Raw genomic sequence first — 18360 nt, 5'->3', positions numbered from 1 at the left:
CTCTATAAAATGTGTAATATGCTCCAATGTATTTCTCTAAATTAGCAAGCTTTAAATATATATAGTAGCAAAATAGTAGTAATGTTATTTAGAAAAGAAATAGTAGTCTAGAAAAAGTGATAGAAATGAGTTAAAGCAATTTGATCTCTAATTGATATTTTATAGAAATAAAAAAGTAGTAGATTAGAGATGCTTTAAGTCATGTAACTATTGAGAATATCATGTTTGTCTATAACAACAACTTCTAGAAAATGATTTAGCATATTTTCACCTACTTCTTGCCATGTTCTGTAAATACTTTTAACATTCAATACCAGCATAATTTTTTCATAATATTGGGAAACAATGGTTAAGGAACTTTGCGTAAGTTGAATCTTTACAATAATTATAGCAATCTACAATTGACCAACCAATCATAGATTACTAATTATCAAAACATACAACCAGAACACCATCTATAACTCATACATAATTACTATATACCCTAATATTATTTAAAATCATAAGAGTTAATATACACTGCTTTTGCAAAGACTTACATAACAGCCATGCAAACAAAAAAAAACTATATAGTTACGATGACTATTCCGCACGTAGCGCGGACCGATCCTAGTTTTTTATATAATAAGAAAAAAAATGCTAAAATGACAGAGCATGAATATCTAATAATATAATCATCACATAATAATTGATCAGATGAAGTAACTTTGTAATAAGATACAAACCATTAAACTATTAAAATAATTTTCTTTGATTCATATACTTTGATTTTACTTGCACTTGAGATGATCCAAATGACTACGTATCTCAACATTCAGTTACGCATTATATTGAGATTAGTATACAAATCACCATACACACTCCAAAGATCATCTTTATTCATTTGGATATGTACATTGCGTTACAATCTAGTTAGAAGCGATCTCGAGAAAAGTTCATGCGAATGGCACTTCACTTTTTCTTTGTTTAAATAATAAAAACTTTAATATATGTAACTATTCGAAAGGCCTAGTTAAAGCCTTTTCCAAAAAATGTTGTGGACTCTATTTCGTTCAAGATTAATTTCTTTCTTATGAGATGTGGCTCATTACAAGGTAGAATATTAATAGCTAAATATAAAACACACATACAAAACCAAATGAGACTAAAGAAATATTTAGGTTTAGCAACATTGGTATTGTTATGACTTGTGAGTTATGACTTATGACCAACGATGAATCCAGTAGTGTTTTCTGTTTTTTTTAAACCAATTAATAGTTTCGATAGGCATACGAAACTTGACTCGTTAAACGTTCTAACTCCCTCAGAAATATAATACTGTTTAGAATTTGTAGTAGAAGAAATAGACAAGACAACTGTTTATAGTTCAAAGTCAAACCTAACATATATCATTTGCCAGAATGAGTACGAATTGTAATTATTACGATCAGGATGACGCTCTTTTACAAGTTGTTTCTACCAAACCAAATACTTTTCATTTGTATGACTAAGGGCCTGACTGGTTCAAACGCAGCGGTTGCGGTTGCGGTTGCGGGCGTTTGCGGATGCGGGTGGTTGCGGGTTTTAGCTGTTTTAAGAGATTTGTACGACTGGTTCTGCGGTTAGAAATTGGTGCGTTTGCGGGATACTTATGACTGGTTAACTACCAAATACAACAGCGGTTAAATAATAAATTAACAATATTTACATTTTATATAATTATAAAAATATCAAAAATCATAATATTATAATAAATATGTAAATTATATTTTCAAAGTTATAGTTTTAAATTTTTAAAATTATAGAAAATATTTTTATTTTAAAATTTTATAATATTAATTAAAATATAATAGATATATTTTAGTATTTTTATAATTCCATTTTAAAAAATTTATTGAATATTTTTATTTTTGTATTTATATGGTTTTTAAAAAAAAGAAAAAAAAATTATCCTCCCGCAACCGCCCGCAACCGCAAACGCTAGCTGGAACCAGCTTTTGAATTTAAGAGGTTCGGAGCGGTTTGAAGCGATTTGTAGCGGTTTATATGATTGTTTCGAAACGCTGTCAACCGCTACCAACCGCAAAAGCTGCGTTTGCGGGTGGTAGCGGGGAAACCAATCAAGCTCCATAGTAATTTAATAAACTTTATATTTCATAACGAATTAACGCGTGACTACTGCATTTAATAATAAATAAACATGTTCAAGCTTTTTTGTAATATTAATGCTTAAAATATATATATATAAATGCTTGATATTGATATAAAAATATGATAAGCCTATTTATCAATGCATATATATATATATATCATATAGTTCTATATAATTACTAATTAGTCAAAATATAAAAAAAAACGTATAAGAAATATGAGCAAGGGAGTATTTTTGCAGAAGTATGTTGATTAAGAAATTTGCTGTTCGAGCTTCACTGCCCACTTCAACATATGTCACTCTTTTTTGTTTTTGCAACAACATAAATTTAATTTATCTTGCAAGCAACGCAATTAAATATCAGAGGACAAACACATGTTGAAATGGATCTCCATTTCGTTTGTAAAAAAAGTTAATATGGGACGTGTTAAAGTTTTTTTTTTCAGGCTCATGGGTCTACAGTCTTCTTACACTGTTCAATTAGGATCTCAGTTCTGTTTTTCATTTTTTTATATTTCAATTTATAAGAACTACCTAACATATTAAAACCATATTTATTTTAGTTTAGTTCGGTTTATATACTTTCGATTTATTCAGTTTTATACCAAAAAACCATAACTTTAATTATCTTTTATAAATTTTTGTGAATTTTAGTTTATATCAGTATCAGATATATTAAAACATGAAAATATTTTCAGTATTATAGCTTTTAAATATAATGTTTTCCCAAATTTTCTTAAATATTTAAACAATAACTAGTAAAAGAAAAAATAATATGTATGATTTTTATAAAATAAAAGTGAGAAAAATTATTAAAATCATAATATTATTAAATAACTTAAATTTAGCACCTATTGTTTTATCAACAAGACATTATATTTTACTCAATTTCATGGTAAATTAAAACAAAATAAAATTATTACAATAAACATTTAAATACAAGTAATAAAAAGTATATATATGATCAAATGTATTATATAATTTACATATAACTGTACAATTATATTTTATTGAATCGAATTTTTTTTTGCTTCGATTTGATCGGTTTATATACCATACCATATCTATACGTTGGGTTTTACCAAATTGAAAACCCCTAAATCCTTTTAGAGTTCTTTAAAAACTTAAGAACACTTACTTTTCTTTTTTGAATCAATTTGTATAAAAACATTTCTTCATTGGTTAATACATTTAACAATTTACCAAAATACTTAAGTTAATGTGTTTATGAAAAAGGTTGTGATTCAAGATTGAATATTGCGTGATGATGTAAACTGACCTTCCCCTGAATTAGATTTCTGTTGAAAACTCTTTTATCGTAATTTGACAATTGAAATAATTATGGGTCGTGTTTTAGATCTAGCACAGAATTTGGTGAACGAGTTTTTCATCTTGAGAGAATAGGTTTTGAGGGTTTCGATGAGCGAGAATCGTTAAACGTTGATGATTGAGCATACGAAACCACACATTTGAAAATTGTGATGACTGCAATGTATGAATCATGGTTCGAAATAACCGACATGGAATTGAGTTTAATATACTAGGAATTGAGTGTGTGCTAATACATGATAATATCCTTTACCACTACAATATAAAAATGATACTTGTTATTTTTTTTTTTATACTTGTTATTTGAAATCAATTTTGTGTGTTTACAAAGTTTCCTCTTACCTTCGACCGTTTCCATGTTTAATTTGGTCCTAATATTTCTATTGCCTGAGTCAGCTAGTTGTGGACAAGTTCATAATCTAATGTAGAAAAAACTTATGATTGAATTCTGAAAATATCCCCTATAGTTTACTTGGGTCACAATCTTTTGTTATAAAAGAAAAAGTTACGAAACATCAATTAATTTATTACATAACTCATAATCTTTATATTCCATTAAAGTTCTTATTGTTTATAAATGTCAAATAGACTAATCCTCCTCATCTAAATAGCCTAATATGACCCTAATCCATAGCAGACTTGATTATTTGATCCGCGCATGCAGCTTTTATATATATATATATATTATATGCATATATGTCTAGATCTATTTTACTATTGGTCTTTTTTGATATCTCTGATTTTTTTTTTGATAAATTCTATCGACTGAGTCGGTTTTAAGAAAAACATACTTAGTTTTACAAGGTAAACTAGCTACTACACTGCCCAAATTTAAAATATATTCAGACTAATATTAAGGGGTGAACCACTATGTAAACTAATTGGGCCAAAGCCCGAATCTAAACTGATCAAATGATGATAATTTAGTTCCTAAAAAGAATTGAATCAATAATTGATGTGGATACACACCAAGCCTCATGTCCTTGACTAGTTTTACGTACTAGGAATTGAATATCTGCTGATACATGATAATATCTTTTAATACTTACAATAAAAAAGATAGGCTTGTTATTTGATATCAATATTTGTGTGTTTACAAATTTTCCCCAGTTACCTTTGACCGTTTCCATGATTGGTCCTGAATCCTGATATTTCTCTTGTCTAAGTCACCTAGTTGTGGACGAGGTCATAATAAAATGTAGGAAAAACTTATGACTGACTTTGTTACAAAGAAAAAACTTATGACTAAATTCTGAAAAAATCCTCTATAGTTACTTGTAATCCCCATTTCGACCGGTCTCTTCCTTTCTTTCTGCAAGGCAATAACAGCTGTCAACGCATTTTAATTAATGTCTTAAACACTAAGTTAATGTCTTAAATACTAAGTTCCAAAAATTAAAGATAATAACATATACGATTTAAGGAAACAAAATCTCTCCCACCATTTGTTGACCATTCAAGAAGATATCGTAGAAAACCTCAATCGCAAAAACCCTTAAGTACACACAACACTACATTAATACACCTTTCGAATTAAATTCGCCATTATATTTTCTCTGATAAGTTTCGTTGGTTCGTAAGAAAACAAAGTTTCGTTTGCGTTTATGGTTGATGAAAAATTAGAGACGAAATAACATTTACAAAATCTCGTCACTGATTCTGATTTCATCCAATAAGGTAACAGTTTCTTTTGGATTTAATTCCCAATAATCTTCAATACTATAATTAACTTACTTGACGAAATAAAAACAGAGTATTGATTCTTGTTGAATCTGAGAAACCTTTTGACTCAGATTCCGGAGTCCAAACAATGTTGGGTGAGACATCTAGCAAGAATCCAAGAATCAGCCACGTGTCCATTTCCACCGGAGATATCTGCAGCGAATTCGGAAGCAGCTCCGATTTCGCAAACTACACCGTCCATGTCCCTCCGACGCCGGATAACAATCCGGCTCCGCTTCACATCGCTCTCCAAGACATCGACACCGGTTCATCTTACAAAGACGACGACTTGGATCAAACCGAACTGAGAATCAGTGAAGAAGAAGATGCCTTGCTCTACAAGGTATCTCAGCCCTTAACCCGTGTTGTCAAAATCTCTCCGATCATCATCGCTCTGTATCGGTACACTCTTATCTCTCTGTCTTTGAGATATTTCACTGTCGTGTCAGTTACAAACACTCTGAGATGCGATGTGTTGTGTTGTGTCATAAAAAGCGTGATCTTGTAAGGATGTTTCTTAAGATTTTCTGACAATGTTTTTTTTCTTTCTTTTCTGTCTTTTCAGGATTTTAATATTCGTCCGAATCGTAGCACTATGTCTGTTTCTCTTTTGGAGAGTGAAACACAAAAATGAGAAAGCAGTCTGGCTATGGTTGCTCTCTGTAATCTGCGAATTCTGGTTTGCTTTCTCTTGGTTAATCGACCAAATCCCTAGGCTGTATCCGGTTAACCACGCAACCGATACGGAAGCCTTGAAGGCGAGATTCGAATCACCAAACCCGAACAACCCGACCGGGAAGTCGGATCTTCCTGGAATCGATGTGTTTGTTTCAACTGCTGATGCAGAGAAGGAGCCTCCGTTGGTTACAGCCAACACAATCCTTTCGATATTGTCGGTCGATTATCCTGTTGAGAAGCTTTCTTGCTATCTCTCCGACGATGGAGGGTCGCTCCTAACGTTTGAAGCAATGGCTGAAGCTGCTAGCTTTGCGAAAATATGGGTACCTTTTTGCAGGAAACATAAGGTGGAGCCGCGGAATCCGGAAAGTTACTTCGGGTTGAAGAAAGATCCTTACAAGGGTAAGGTGAGGCATGATTTTGTTAGAGAGCGAAGGTATGTGAAAAGGGGTTACGAGGAGTTTAAGGTTCGGGTTAACGCGTTGTCTCATTCGATTAGAAGGAGATCTGATGCGTTTAATAGCAAAGAAGAGATTAAAGCCTTGGAGAAATGGAAGAACTGGAAAGTGAAAGTTGAGGAAGACCAAGTCAAGGAACCAAGGCCTGCTATAGTAGCTCCTAAAGCTACTTGGATGAGCGACGGCACGCATTGGCCTGGTACTTGGACTGTTCCTTGTCAGAACCATTCCAGAGGTGACCATGCTAGTATTATACAGGTAAAGAAATCGCATGGTTTGAATCTCTAACTTGGTTCGTGTTTTGACTTGGAGATTTAATTTATTTATTTGCAGGTGTTGCTTGATCCTCCTCAAGATGAACCGGATAATGAGAGAGGTTGTGAGGGGAGCGCGCTGGATTTCGAAGGAGTAGACACTCGTTTACCGATGTTTGTGTACGTGAGCCGCGAGAAACGGCCTAGTTATGATCATAACAAGAAGGCAGGAGCTATGAACGCTTTGGTCCGAGCCTCAGCTATAATGTCTAATGGACCATTCATATTGAACTTAGACTGTGACCACTACGTCTACAACTCTATAGCCTTTAGGGATGGGATCTGTTTCATGATGGACCAAGATGGCGACCGCGTCTGCTATGTTCAGTTTCCGCAGAGGTTCGAAGGCATCGATCCCTCTGACCGCTATGCTAACAAAAACACTGTTTTCTTCGACATTAACCTCCGGGCTCTCGATGGGATTCAAGGTCCGATGTATGTCGGGACAGGGTGTTTGTTCCGAAGAACCGCGCTTTACGGTTTCGACCCGCCTGATGTTCCCGTGGAGACAGAACCGTCTGGAGGCTGTTGCTGCTGTTTCCCACAGGAAAAGAAACGCAGTCCTGCAACCGTAGCTTCTCAACCAGCATACTACGTCGACGTTGAGGAGGAAGATCAGTTTGATGTCAATTTGATTAGGAAGCATTTCGGTAGCTCGAGTATGCTAGTGAGTTCCGTAAAGGTCGCGGAGTTCCAAGGTAAGCCATTAGCCATGGGACATTCGAGCATACGTGGACGCCCTCCTGGCTCCTTGACATGCGGCCGCGAGCCACTGGACGCCGCGGCCATGAGCGAGGCGGTTAACGTGATCTCATGCTGGTACGAGGACAAGACTGAATGGGGAATCAGCGTCGGGTGGGTCTACGGATCGGTTACGGAAGACGTGGTGACAGGTTTTAGAATGCATGAGAAAGGATGGAGATCCTTTTACTGCGTAACTGAACCAGACGCGTTTCGTGGATCCGCGCCTATAAACTTGACCGATCGGCTCCACCAGGTTCTCCGTTGGGCTACAGGATCAGTTGAGATATTCTTCTCCAGAAACAACGCTATTGTAGCTGGTAGGAAACTCAAGTTCCTCCAGAGAATCTCCTACGTCAACGTCGGAATCTACCCGTTCACCAGCATTTTCATCTTAACCTACTGCTTCCTCCCTCCGTTTTCTCTCTTCTCCGGCCAGTTCGTGGTTGATAGCCTTGATCCAGCGTTCCTTATTTACCTTCTGACCATCTCTTTGTCTCTATGTGGGTTAGCTGTTCTTGAAGTCAAGTGGTCAGGGATCTCTTTAGAAGAATGGTGGAGAAACGAGCAGTTCTGGTTAATCGGTGGCACCAGCGCTCATTTAGTCGCTGTTCTTCAAGGTTTCCTCAAAGTCATTGCCGGAATCGAAATCTCCTTCACGTTGACTTCGAAATCTTCAGGAGATGACGAAGACGACGAGTTCGCTGATCTCTATCTGTTTAAATGGACGTCTTTGATGATCCTCCCGTTAACGATCATAATCTTGAACATCGTGGCGATTCTTTTCGCGTTTTGTCGGACCGTTTTCAGTGATATTCCACAGTGGAGCAATCTCGTTGGTGGGACTTTCTTCGCCGTTTGGGTTTTGGTTCATATGTATCCGTTTGCCAAAGGATTGATGGGAAGAAGAGGAAGAACTCCGACAATTGTTTATGTTTGGTCGGGACTTATCGCTATTTGCATCTCTCTTCTCTACGTTACCATTAAGAACTCGGAGCTTAATGGAGGATCATTTCAGTTGACTTGAAATATTATTTTTCTTATGCATGTTTTTAATTATTTTCTTGACTCTCTATGACGTTGATCTCGTTAATCTTTTTCGTTTTATTTCGCTCCCTTGCTTACTATTGATATTTTACTACTGCCTTTTTTATGCATGTGATCACTAGAGCTTTCAAATGGTCCCTCCATACCAATTGGACCATTCAGTTTTAGGTAATAATAGGTGGTTTATATTAGACCGGTAGGATTTTTTTTATCTCCAAGGAAAACCACTTTGACCTCCTATGAAAACAATTCTCAATTTCCTTTTTTTTTTAACACTGATTGTATTCGTAATCTGAAATTTAGAAAGAACAACTTACCTCCCTAACAACACACACCTCATAGACAGAGGATTGGGAGGAATAAGAAAATAAAAAAATAAAAGACACCAATAGGTGCCAAAACAAAGCATGAACAAATGAAACATGCCAGAGGCTCGACCGCCAGCGGGGAAGCTGCGATAGCCTGTCATGGAGATTCCATTGGCAGCCTCTGCTCGGATAGTAGATTACTAGCCAGCGGGGACCCTAGTCGCCAGATGATTGGTAGCGATGGACCAGTGTAACGCTGATAGCAATGCTAGTAGCAACACCATTCTTAGCAAGAGATACATGCTTTAAACTCCAATCATCAAAGGGGCTTAGCTCCTTATTGCTTTCACTCTATATTGGAAGTGAGGGTAATGCAAAGGCTACAAGATAGCATCTTCATCATGAAAGAAGAAGACCTCATGTCGCATGTTTGCCAAGATTAGGGGACAAACTGTTAAAGCATAAGAACAGACTTTTAAAACAATTTGGCTCTTCTTTTATCCACATTAGCGGCTTGAAAAGAACCAGTTTTTGGAGATCTGTCTCTGTTCTGAAACATTATGGTAGAAGCAAATCGACACAGACCGTTGCTCCATAAGGATCCGGAAATAATGACAAAAACCATGGCTCCACCAGGAGCCTGCAGTTCTAAAAAATAACATAATACAAAACGAGAAGTGGACCTTAACCCTTTACCCTCACAAGGGCCTAAGCTAGGGTCACCAACCTCCACATGCCACCACTGAGAACACACCAAGAGCAAGCTGAAATCCACCCTCAGAAAGACTGTACTACTTTCACAGCAACTGAAAGTTGAAGATTAGTCGAACCTAGACAATGGCCGAGACAGGAAACCACCATCCAGTCCACCGAAATCCAAGTGCGCCATCATCTGAAAGAGATTAAGCCAGCGAAACAACCTCCTTGTAATCCACACACACCCTCGTTGAAATCATCACCAAAAACCAAGATCTCCACAGTTGGAGAAGACTCAAGCACCACCACAGCTAGCCTTACGGAGAAAGAAGAAGTGAATCCGGCGACCGCACAGGCGGCGGCTGCCAGAGAGACGAGATCCGATCTGGAAACCCTAGAGCCTCTTTTGGTATTTTCTGAATTAACACTCAATTTCCCTTTTGGAACTTAAACTCTTACGTAAAGTTCTTGTTTCGATAATTAAAAAGTAAGAGAAGGTTTTTTACTAATGAATCGATATTCAAAATCATTCCACTCTGGATTTTTTTTTTTTATCAATGGTAGCGGTACTGGAACGAGTTATTCCCTATTAAGTCACAATGGTCCAAATTAATGTCTAATACCAAAAGAGACCATGTCCAAATGGACATGTCCATGGACACCTAATAGTATTTGTAGTTGTTTTTCAATTATTATTCAAGATATTTTACTTTCTAAAATTTCGAAATTATGTTTTCTCTCCAAAATGACAAAATACATTTTTTTTCTTGTCAAAACTATGTTTTCCGCCTAAACCGATAAATTAAGATTTCCCAGAAAATTACGTTTTCCCACAAAAGTCAAAAATTAAGTTTTTCCGCCAAAATCGAAAATTTAGGTTTTTCCGCCAAATCCGAAAAATTACGTTTTCTCGCCAAAACTCAGAATTTATGTTTTCCTGTCAAAACCGGAAACTGCATTTTATGCCACAACCGAGAAATTGCGTTCTCCCACCAAACCCTGGAATTTACGTTTTCCTGCTAAAATTGAAAATTACGTTTCCCACCAAAATTGAAAATTATGTTTTCCCGCCAAATTTGAAAATTACGTTTTCCCGCCAAAACTGTAAAATTGTGTATTTTCGCCAAAACCGTGAAATTACATTTGTCCGCCAAAACCGAAAAATTATGTTTTTACGCCAAAACCAGAAATTTATGTTTTCCCACAAAACCGTGAAATTGCGGTTTCCCGCCAAAAACAAGAAATTATGTTTTTCCGCCAAAACCTGAAATTACGTTTTTCCGCCAAAACCGGAAATTTAAGTTTTTCCGGCAAAACCATGAAATTACGTTTCCCGCTAAAACCGTGAAATTGTGGTTTCCCGCCAAAATCGTAAAATTGTCTGTGTTTCTGCCAAAACCGTGAAATTAGTGTTCTCGCTAAAACTGTAGAATTCCATGAAAATTGTGATATTATGTTTTCCCGCCAAAATTATAAATTATAAATTTTTTCGTTAAAACTATGAAATTGCGTTAAATATTTATTTCCCGATAAAACCATTTTTTTGTTAAAATTGTAAAGCTATGTTGTTTTTTTTTGGTTAAAAATCATGATAATGTATCTTTTAGAAAGCCCATGAACACCCATTGTCCATTTGGTCTTTACCCAGTTGGACCATGTACCAATTGGTCTTTTGTCCAATTGGACTATTTATTAATTGGGCACGTCCATAGCCCGCCCAAAATGAATTGGACTAGGTTAGCCCATGGAGAACCCGCCCAGTTGACACCTCTAGTGATCACATAAAGATTACCTTTATTACCTTAACCACGTAAGCTATGTGTTTTTGAGGATGTCAAAAAGTTTCTCTATGTTTTGCCGTTTTTGTAGAAAAATCTAGATGTGCTTACTGTCATACTATGTAGTGGAGGTTGGTAAAAGGAGGAGAAAATCCTATAAACATTTCCATTAGTAGTATTTTAAAAAAAGTTCTCGATAAAATTATAATAAAATATTAATTATGATTTTATTGTATCAAAAAATTTAAACGAATACAAAATAATTATACCCGTAGATGGGATAAAATGCTAATAAAAAATAGATAAAAAAGAGGTGCAATATTTTTTTATTTTTGACAACGAACAGCTAGAAAAGGTAGGAGTTACAAATGATTAAAATCAATAGTTTATAGAGAAATAGAAAGTAGAAGTTTCTATGCATACATAGGTGATAGTGGACTCCACAAAATTACATTCATACAGATTCGTCGCTACTCGGTGCAAGTTTCTTTGATGTCTTTTTCGCGTTTTACAACATTTCCACTTGGAGAGTATTATCACACTATCATTTCTTATATAATGTGTTTGTTACCTCGTTAAAAAGATATTATTGGAAAATCTAGTTAGAAAAACTATATAAAATAAAAACAGTACAACCACACAAGCTCCTCCATAAAATGAACATTATGTAATCTCATAAATTTTTTGGTGACTCATTCCAATGTTATGAATATATTTTCTGAATACTGAGATAGAAAGTGATTTTGTGAATAGATCGATTGTATTGTCACATGATCAGACATATCTTACTTAAATCTCTTTATTCTTCTCGAGATTTAGAGTGTAAGAGAAGAATTTTAAGATGTATATGTTTTTCTCTATCGCTTTTGATATATCGTTCCTTCATTTGAGAAATCCCGCATTATCTTTCTGTAAAATTGTTGGGGACGTATCTTCGCTAATCCCACTGCTTGATCAGATATGTCGATTTATTGATCTTAACCATACACATTCTATACTTGCTTCACGGAGTGCAATGATCTTGGCATGATTCGAAAATTCGCCAAAAATGTATGCTTTTGAGAATGCACAGATATAGCGTGACTCCACTCGTGAAAACATATCTTGTTTGTAATATAGATTTATGTGGATCTGATAAATATCTTGCATCTGCCAGACCAATCATCTCACCTTTAGAATTTTCAGGATACAGTAAACCTAAGTCAACAGTCCCTTTTCAATAATGAAAGAGATATTTAATCCCATTTCAATGTCTTAGTGTAGGAGACAAACGGAATCTTGCCGAAATATTAATGGCAAATGAAATATCAGGTCAAGTACAATCTACACAAAGGCTCAATTGTACCTAAATATGATGCTTCGGGACCAAGTATCTCCTCATTTTCCTCAGGTGGTCGAAATGGATCATTTTTGACATTAATTGATCTAATGAAGAGTGCTCAGAGCAGTTGATTTATCTATGGTAAAACGTTTCAACACTCTATTAATATATGTGGATTGATGCATAAATATATCCTTTTGAGAATTCTCAATTTTCAGGCCTAAACAATACTTTGTCCTCCCGAGATCTTTCATCTTAGATTCTCCTTTCCAATACTCTGATGCGTTTTTATTTCCTTTTGACCTCCAATAATATTAAAATCATCAACATATACCGCATTATCACAAATTCGGTTGTTGTTTTCTTTATGAAAACACATGGGTATATATGATCATTTATGTATCCTTCTTGAGTTAAATATTCGCTGAGAAAATTATACCATAGAAGTCCAAATTATTTTAGCCCATATAATGAGATTTGTAATTTTGTTGCGCATAACTCTTTAGGTTTGGAACTTAATGATTCTGGCATTTTAAATCCATATGGGATTCTCATATAGATATCAATATCTAATGATCCATATAAATATACAGTAGTGACATCCATGAGACGCATCTCGATATTTTTATCAGCTGCTAGACTCATCAAAAGTTTAAATTTGATTGCATCTATAACACAAGAATATCTTCTTTTTCATAAACATAATCATATTGTCTTTATTTAGATTCCCGGTTATGACTTGTGAAACATTGGAAACTCGTTATTTTCTAGGATTAGTTTGATATAGCTTTCGAGCAGTGTTGACGGGGATAGAGGTGATAGAGTACGATAAGACTAAGGCCGGGAAAAAAGCCATAAATTACCCAAAATATGATGATATGTTCAGTCTATACCCGACTTATATGGCGGTGGAAAAACATACCCAATATTTTATAAAATTCAAATTTCATGCATAATCTATTCGTTTTGTGCAAAAATCTAGTGTCACCCCGCCATTAAATTTAAAACATCCATTATGGTAACTTGATTTTTTATCTTGTTTTAGTACTTACATACAAATTAATTTGCACTTGTGGATAATGAAACCGAGGACCATATTGCATTCACAATATAACTCAACCACTGTGTTATGACGTAATTTAACAATGTGTTAATAATAATCATGATAAGTGACATTTTGGTCTTTGTATTAAAAAGATAAATGAAACATGTTTGATCCTTGATATGTACGGTGTTTACGTTGTTCTCGTCTCCGTATTGTGGAGCAGATGAAGAGGAAGAAGCAGGTGAAGTTGTTGTTCAGGAAGATTATACTCATATAGGTAAACGGAGACGAACTGTTATTGTGCGGTGTGGGTGGTTTTTCTCTAGGATTTTCCTTTTCTTTTTCGGGTTTATTGGATTAATGAGAACTATCCAGATAGAGATTCAGTAATATATTCTAATCACAAAAACCACTAATTATGACTGTTGGAGAGAGGTTGAAGTGTTGATGAGAAGACATGGAAAAGTGAATGAACTCTGCATAATACACATACCATAAATTACTTGTTATTAATATTATTTTGTAACACAATTGTTAAATGACGTTATAGCATAGTGGTTGAGTCATATTGTGACTGTGATATAAACTTAGGTTCAATTCTAAACAATTGCTATTTTTTTTAAGTAAGCAACAAAATGACGTCATTTCAATATAATCGATTAAAAATAAATAATAATTTTATTAAATTAACAGACATTTTAGATATAACAGATTGATAGGTTTTCACCCAAAAGGAATAGATTATGTATGAAATTTTAATTTTACAAAGATGAGGTATGTTTTTACACAACCATATAAGCCATGTATAGATTGAACATATCATCATATTTTGGATAGGTTATGATCGTTTTCCTTGCTAAGGACAAACCACTTAATCACCCAAGTGATTTTCGGTTATTTGTTGTGATTGTTGAGTGAGCGGTTAGTGCCTGCAAAACAAGAGTAATGTTCTTAATATATTTAACATATTCATGACTTTTGAAAACTCGATTGCTCACTCCTTTACCAAGTGTTACTAGAATATCCATGGGCTGGCTTTGAGAAAATATTTTTGATCGTGAGACGAGCTTTTTATCTTATATATAATATTTTTTTCTTATTCATTTTCGAAAAATATCCATTTATATCCAACAAGTTTCACAGTTTTTGGAAAGAGTACAATAAGTCTGAATACATTTTGTTTTCTAAGTTAATCTAGTTTGACTTGAATGACATCTTTCCATATTATCCAGATATGTCTATTTTAAGAATGTATACAGACTTTGGTTCTACATCTTTATTTTTTTCATCTTTTTCCTTTGCTAAGAGGTATGAGAAAACATCATCTATATCATCCATCTCATTTCGTTTACATATATTTCTATTATGGATGTAAATGAAAGAAAACTCGTGATTTCCTTCATATTCATGATCCTATGTATTGTTGTTAGATTCATGATTCGCTTCTTCGAAAATATTTTTTGTTATTCTGGGAGTATCATGCTTTTCAGATTTCTTTAGTTTTCTAGGATTTTTATCCATCAAACCAACATGTCTACCACGTTTCAAACGATTCATGTTTATCAACTGTCATTTCACATTTTATAGTACTTCCATACAAACGAGAGTATTGACAGTGTGTATATGTGGTTTAGTTACCATTTTGATATATGCAAATGTACAATGTAGTTGATTTATTATATTTTGTAAATACATGATACATCAAAAATCTACTTTTTACTGTTTTGTAGGATGATCAAGGTGTAATAGAAATGATACACTCGATTTGATTTATTTTCCTACTTGTTTATTTTTCTCCTAGAATTGCAAATTTTTTCTCGTTGAAATGACAATCGGCAAAATTGTTTTTTGCAATCCCATTTTTGTACGATGTGGTGTGGTTCCATTGGAAATTATACCACACAACCAAAGATTTTTAAATGAGTTATATTTGATTCTATGCCAAATGCTAACTATAATGGGGGAATATTTTTTACTCAAATTTTTTTTCTTAGAAATGAAAAATATAAGGCATTATTTATGGATAGTTTTGTTCTATTAGAAAACATATGACTTGCTTTGTCGTTTCCTTCGATCAAGTTTGTAGGACCTGATATTATGTTGACCATCATTTTTGCCGACTTGAAGTTAGAGAAATATCTCTTATGTTTCAGTATAGTGTGTGTTACAACTACTTAGAATACATTTTTTCTACCAATTTGCTTGGTTGTTGTTACATTTTCAATTTTATCCATTTCTTTAATAAACAGATAACACTAAAAAAAAATTCGTAAATAAACATATTATAGTTACTGGTTATAAGCACCAAATAATTCTACATTATGCAATAATTATACATTAGTTGTTTTGAAATAATATTATTTTGGTAATTGAAATACATAATAATAATAAAAAATTATGGCATCACTGGCATTATATTATTGAGCTTGATTACTACAAGCATTTTAGTATGAAAATGATTGGATTTAAGAAATCACCCAAAAAATTAGAGAACTAAAGATATGTTGATGGTGTGCCCTCGAAGTGTTCATTAAGATTTACTTCCTTTTCATTGCCGTAGATGGTCTCTTGGTACGAGTTACATAGATGAAAAGGAGTTCTACACACTTGGGTCCAATGTTCTTTTGATCCACATCTGTAATAGTCATTCTCAGTTTTATGAGTAAGATTCTTTCAAAATTTTATCCCTTTTACACTACCAAATCGATTCCATGTTTTAAATTTTCTTGCTCTTAAGTTGTAACCCCTTTTATGACCACCATTAATCCGATGGCCATGATTACGGGTATCCTCAATATAGCAAAATTATAGGTTTTCACATTTTCAAAATCTTGAAACCGTAGATTCGTCACCATCGAGTGCATGTGGAAGAGTTATTTTCTTCTGGTTATCAAACTTCTCTTTTAAATCTTTCTAAAGATCTATGGATCTTTTATTCTCTAATAATCATGTGTGAGATTTTTATATAGATGTTTTCTCAGAAATATTACAGCTTTAGTCTTTCCATGAGAATCAAATTTATTTCCTTCTTTTATTGGGTCTAGTAATTTTTCTGAATCTAGATGAAGCTGCATATTGGTCATCCACGCTGTTTAATTTACTCCAGTTGCTTTGAGAGCCGGAATCTGAAACTTCTCGATATTTACCATTTGATTTTATAAAACAATACTATAAAAAAATTTAGAATACCATAATATTTTAAATGGCCATCTACATTAATTATACAAGCAATTACAAGAAAAAATATCGCATATAAACGTAAACTGATATTTATGTTAAACTCTTTAGGAGTAAATTTTTCAGCAAAGAGACTATATATTCAAGAAAAACTACAATTGCATAGAAAAATAAAAAAACAATCGAATCTTCTTTATTGCAAGAGAAAATCAGAAGAGAATTCTTTGAATATATTTGAGAGAAGTTGAAATGTTTGGATGAAATGAATGATGAAACATAAATGTATCTATAGATGAATATACTGTTCATAGCTGTTTAAAAAAAGTAAAATTTTGATTTTTTTTTCTATGTGACTGTGGGTATTAAAGCATTTGAACCGAAAATTAGTCTGAAATATTTTTAAAACAGTCAATAAAATCCAAAAAAAATCATTATATTTTATACAAGTAATTATCAATAGTATTATGATGATAAGATAATTAACATTAGAACAAAAACTTATACGGTGGCTCAGTCAAGCCAATCTATATTGTTAATAAATAAATTATTATGATTCATTACCAAATATGGTTATAGTATGAGGCAACAAATCACTCACATTAACATAAGTAAAAAATGGTAGGGTAAAAGAGAGGAGAGAAAGAAGAAGTACAGTTACAAATAATCAAAATCTATAGTTTATTTAGAGGTGAAAATTTAAAGTTATTATGCATGCATAATGATACTGAGCTCCAGATAAATAACACACACACAAATTTATCACAATTTGCTGCATCTTTATTTAATTTTTTTTCTCTTCACATTTTACAACAAATTAATTTTAATGGATATTCCAAATTTTGTATATTATCCACTATTTTCTCAAATAAAGAAAAAAATAACAAAAAACAGGTAAAACATGGCACAACCTAGCTTTCTGTCTAATAGCTCAACTTTTTATATTACCAGGATATTGGCTACTTGTTAGAAATTTTAATTTATTATTGTTTTCAGTAATTTAGTCCAAAAACTATGTATGAATAAAGTATCTCTTCAATCGTCAATTCATAGAGATTGAACGGAAAAACAACCAATTCCGACATCAACACTACTATGCGGTCCCGGTCAGGACATATACTGATCACATGTGCTAAAACATACATCAACTCAAAAATTGTTTGAATTTCATACATCAATTCATAAAAATTGATTTTTGCATACATTGACTAACATTGACCCGAAATTCGTGATTTGACCATTTATTAATGTTGATGTGGTATTGATGTTTCATATGAATCATCTTAAAATATTCCTAGTACAAAACAACGTCATTTCGTTAAATATATAAAAATATTTTTTTTAAAGAAAACATGAGGTTGAGTAGAGTTGAACCATGGTGGGGGTGAGGTTGGATTTAATCCATAAGTCCATGTGCTATTTTATATTCTTAGTTCCACTATAATAATATATCACTTAAAGCTTTATTTTTTCCTTCTAACATTAAATTTATTTAAAAATTTTGATCACTGAGTTTTGAATAACTACCGAGAACTATATCACATTTATTTGGTATGGAGTAAATAATTTTTTTCTTGCAATTAGAATAAAATGATGTGAAACTGTTTATTCAATCAAT

General features: G+C 33.4%; 1 protein-coding gene across 1 annotated transcript; it reads left to right on the top strand.

The window, feature by feature from the left end:
- The first annotated feature begins 4532 nt into the window (after positions 1-4532).
- LOC106367119 (putative cellulose synthase-like protein D6) lies at positions 4533-8504 on the top strand. Its single transcript, XM_013806828.3, has 4 exons — positions 4533-5137; positions 5254-5584; positions 5748-6576; positions 6652-8504. Exons 2-4 carry the CDS (start codon positions 5271-5273, stop codon positions 8398-8400), a joined length of 2892 nt encoding a protein of 963 aa, XP_013662282.2. The 5' UTR covers positions 4533-5137; positions 5254-5270; the 3' UTR covers positions 8401-8504.
- The last annotated feature ends 9856 nt before the right edge of the window (positions 8505-18360 follow it).

The sequence above is a fragment of the Brassica napus genome, chromosome A5 (genome assembly GCF_020379485.1).
Source record: "Brassica napus cultivar Da-Ae chromosome A5, Da-Ae, whole genome shotgun sequence".
Taxonomy (NCBI): Eukaryota; Viridiplantae; Streptophyta; class Magnoliopsida; order Brassicales; family Brassicaceae; genus Brassica; species Brassica napus.
This window is presented reverse-complemented; position numbering and strand designations above follow the sequence as displayed.

Coding starts and splice junctions, on each gene's coding strand:
- LOC106367119 (XM_013806828.3), top strand. CDS start 5,271: ATGTTGGGTGAGACATCTAGCAAGAATCCAAGAATCAGCCACGTGTCC. Junction 5,585..5,747: donor ATCATCATCGCTCTGTATCG/GTACACTCTTAT, acceptor CTGTCTTTTCAG/GATTTTAATATTCGTCCGAA. Junction 6,577..6,651: donor ACCATGCTAGTATTATACAG/GTAAAGAAATCG, acceptor ATTTATTTGCAG/GTGTTGCTTGATCCTCCTCA.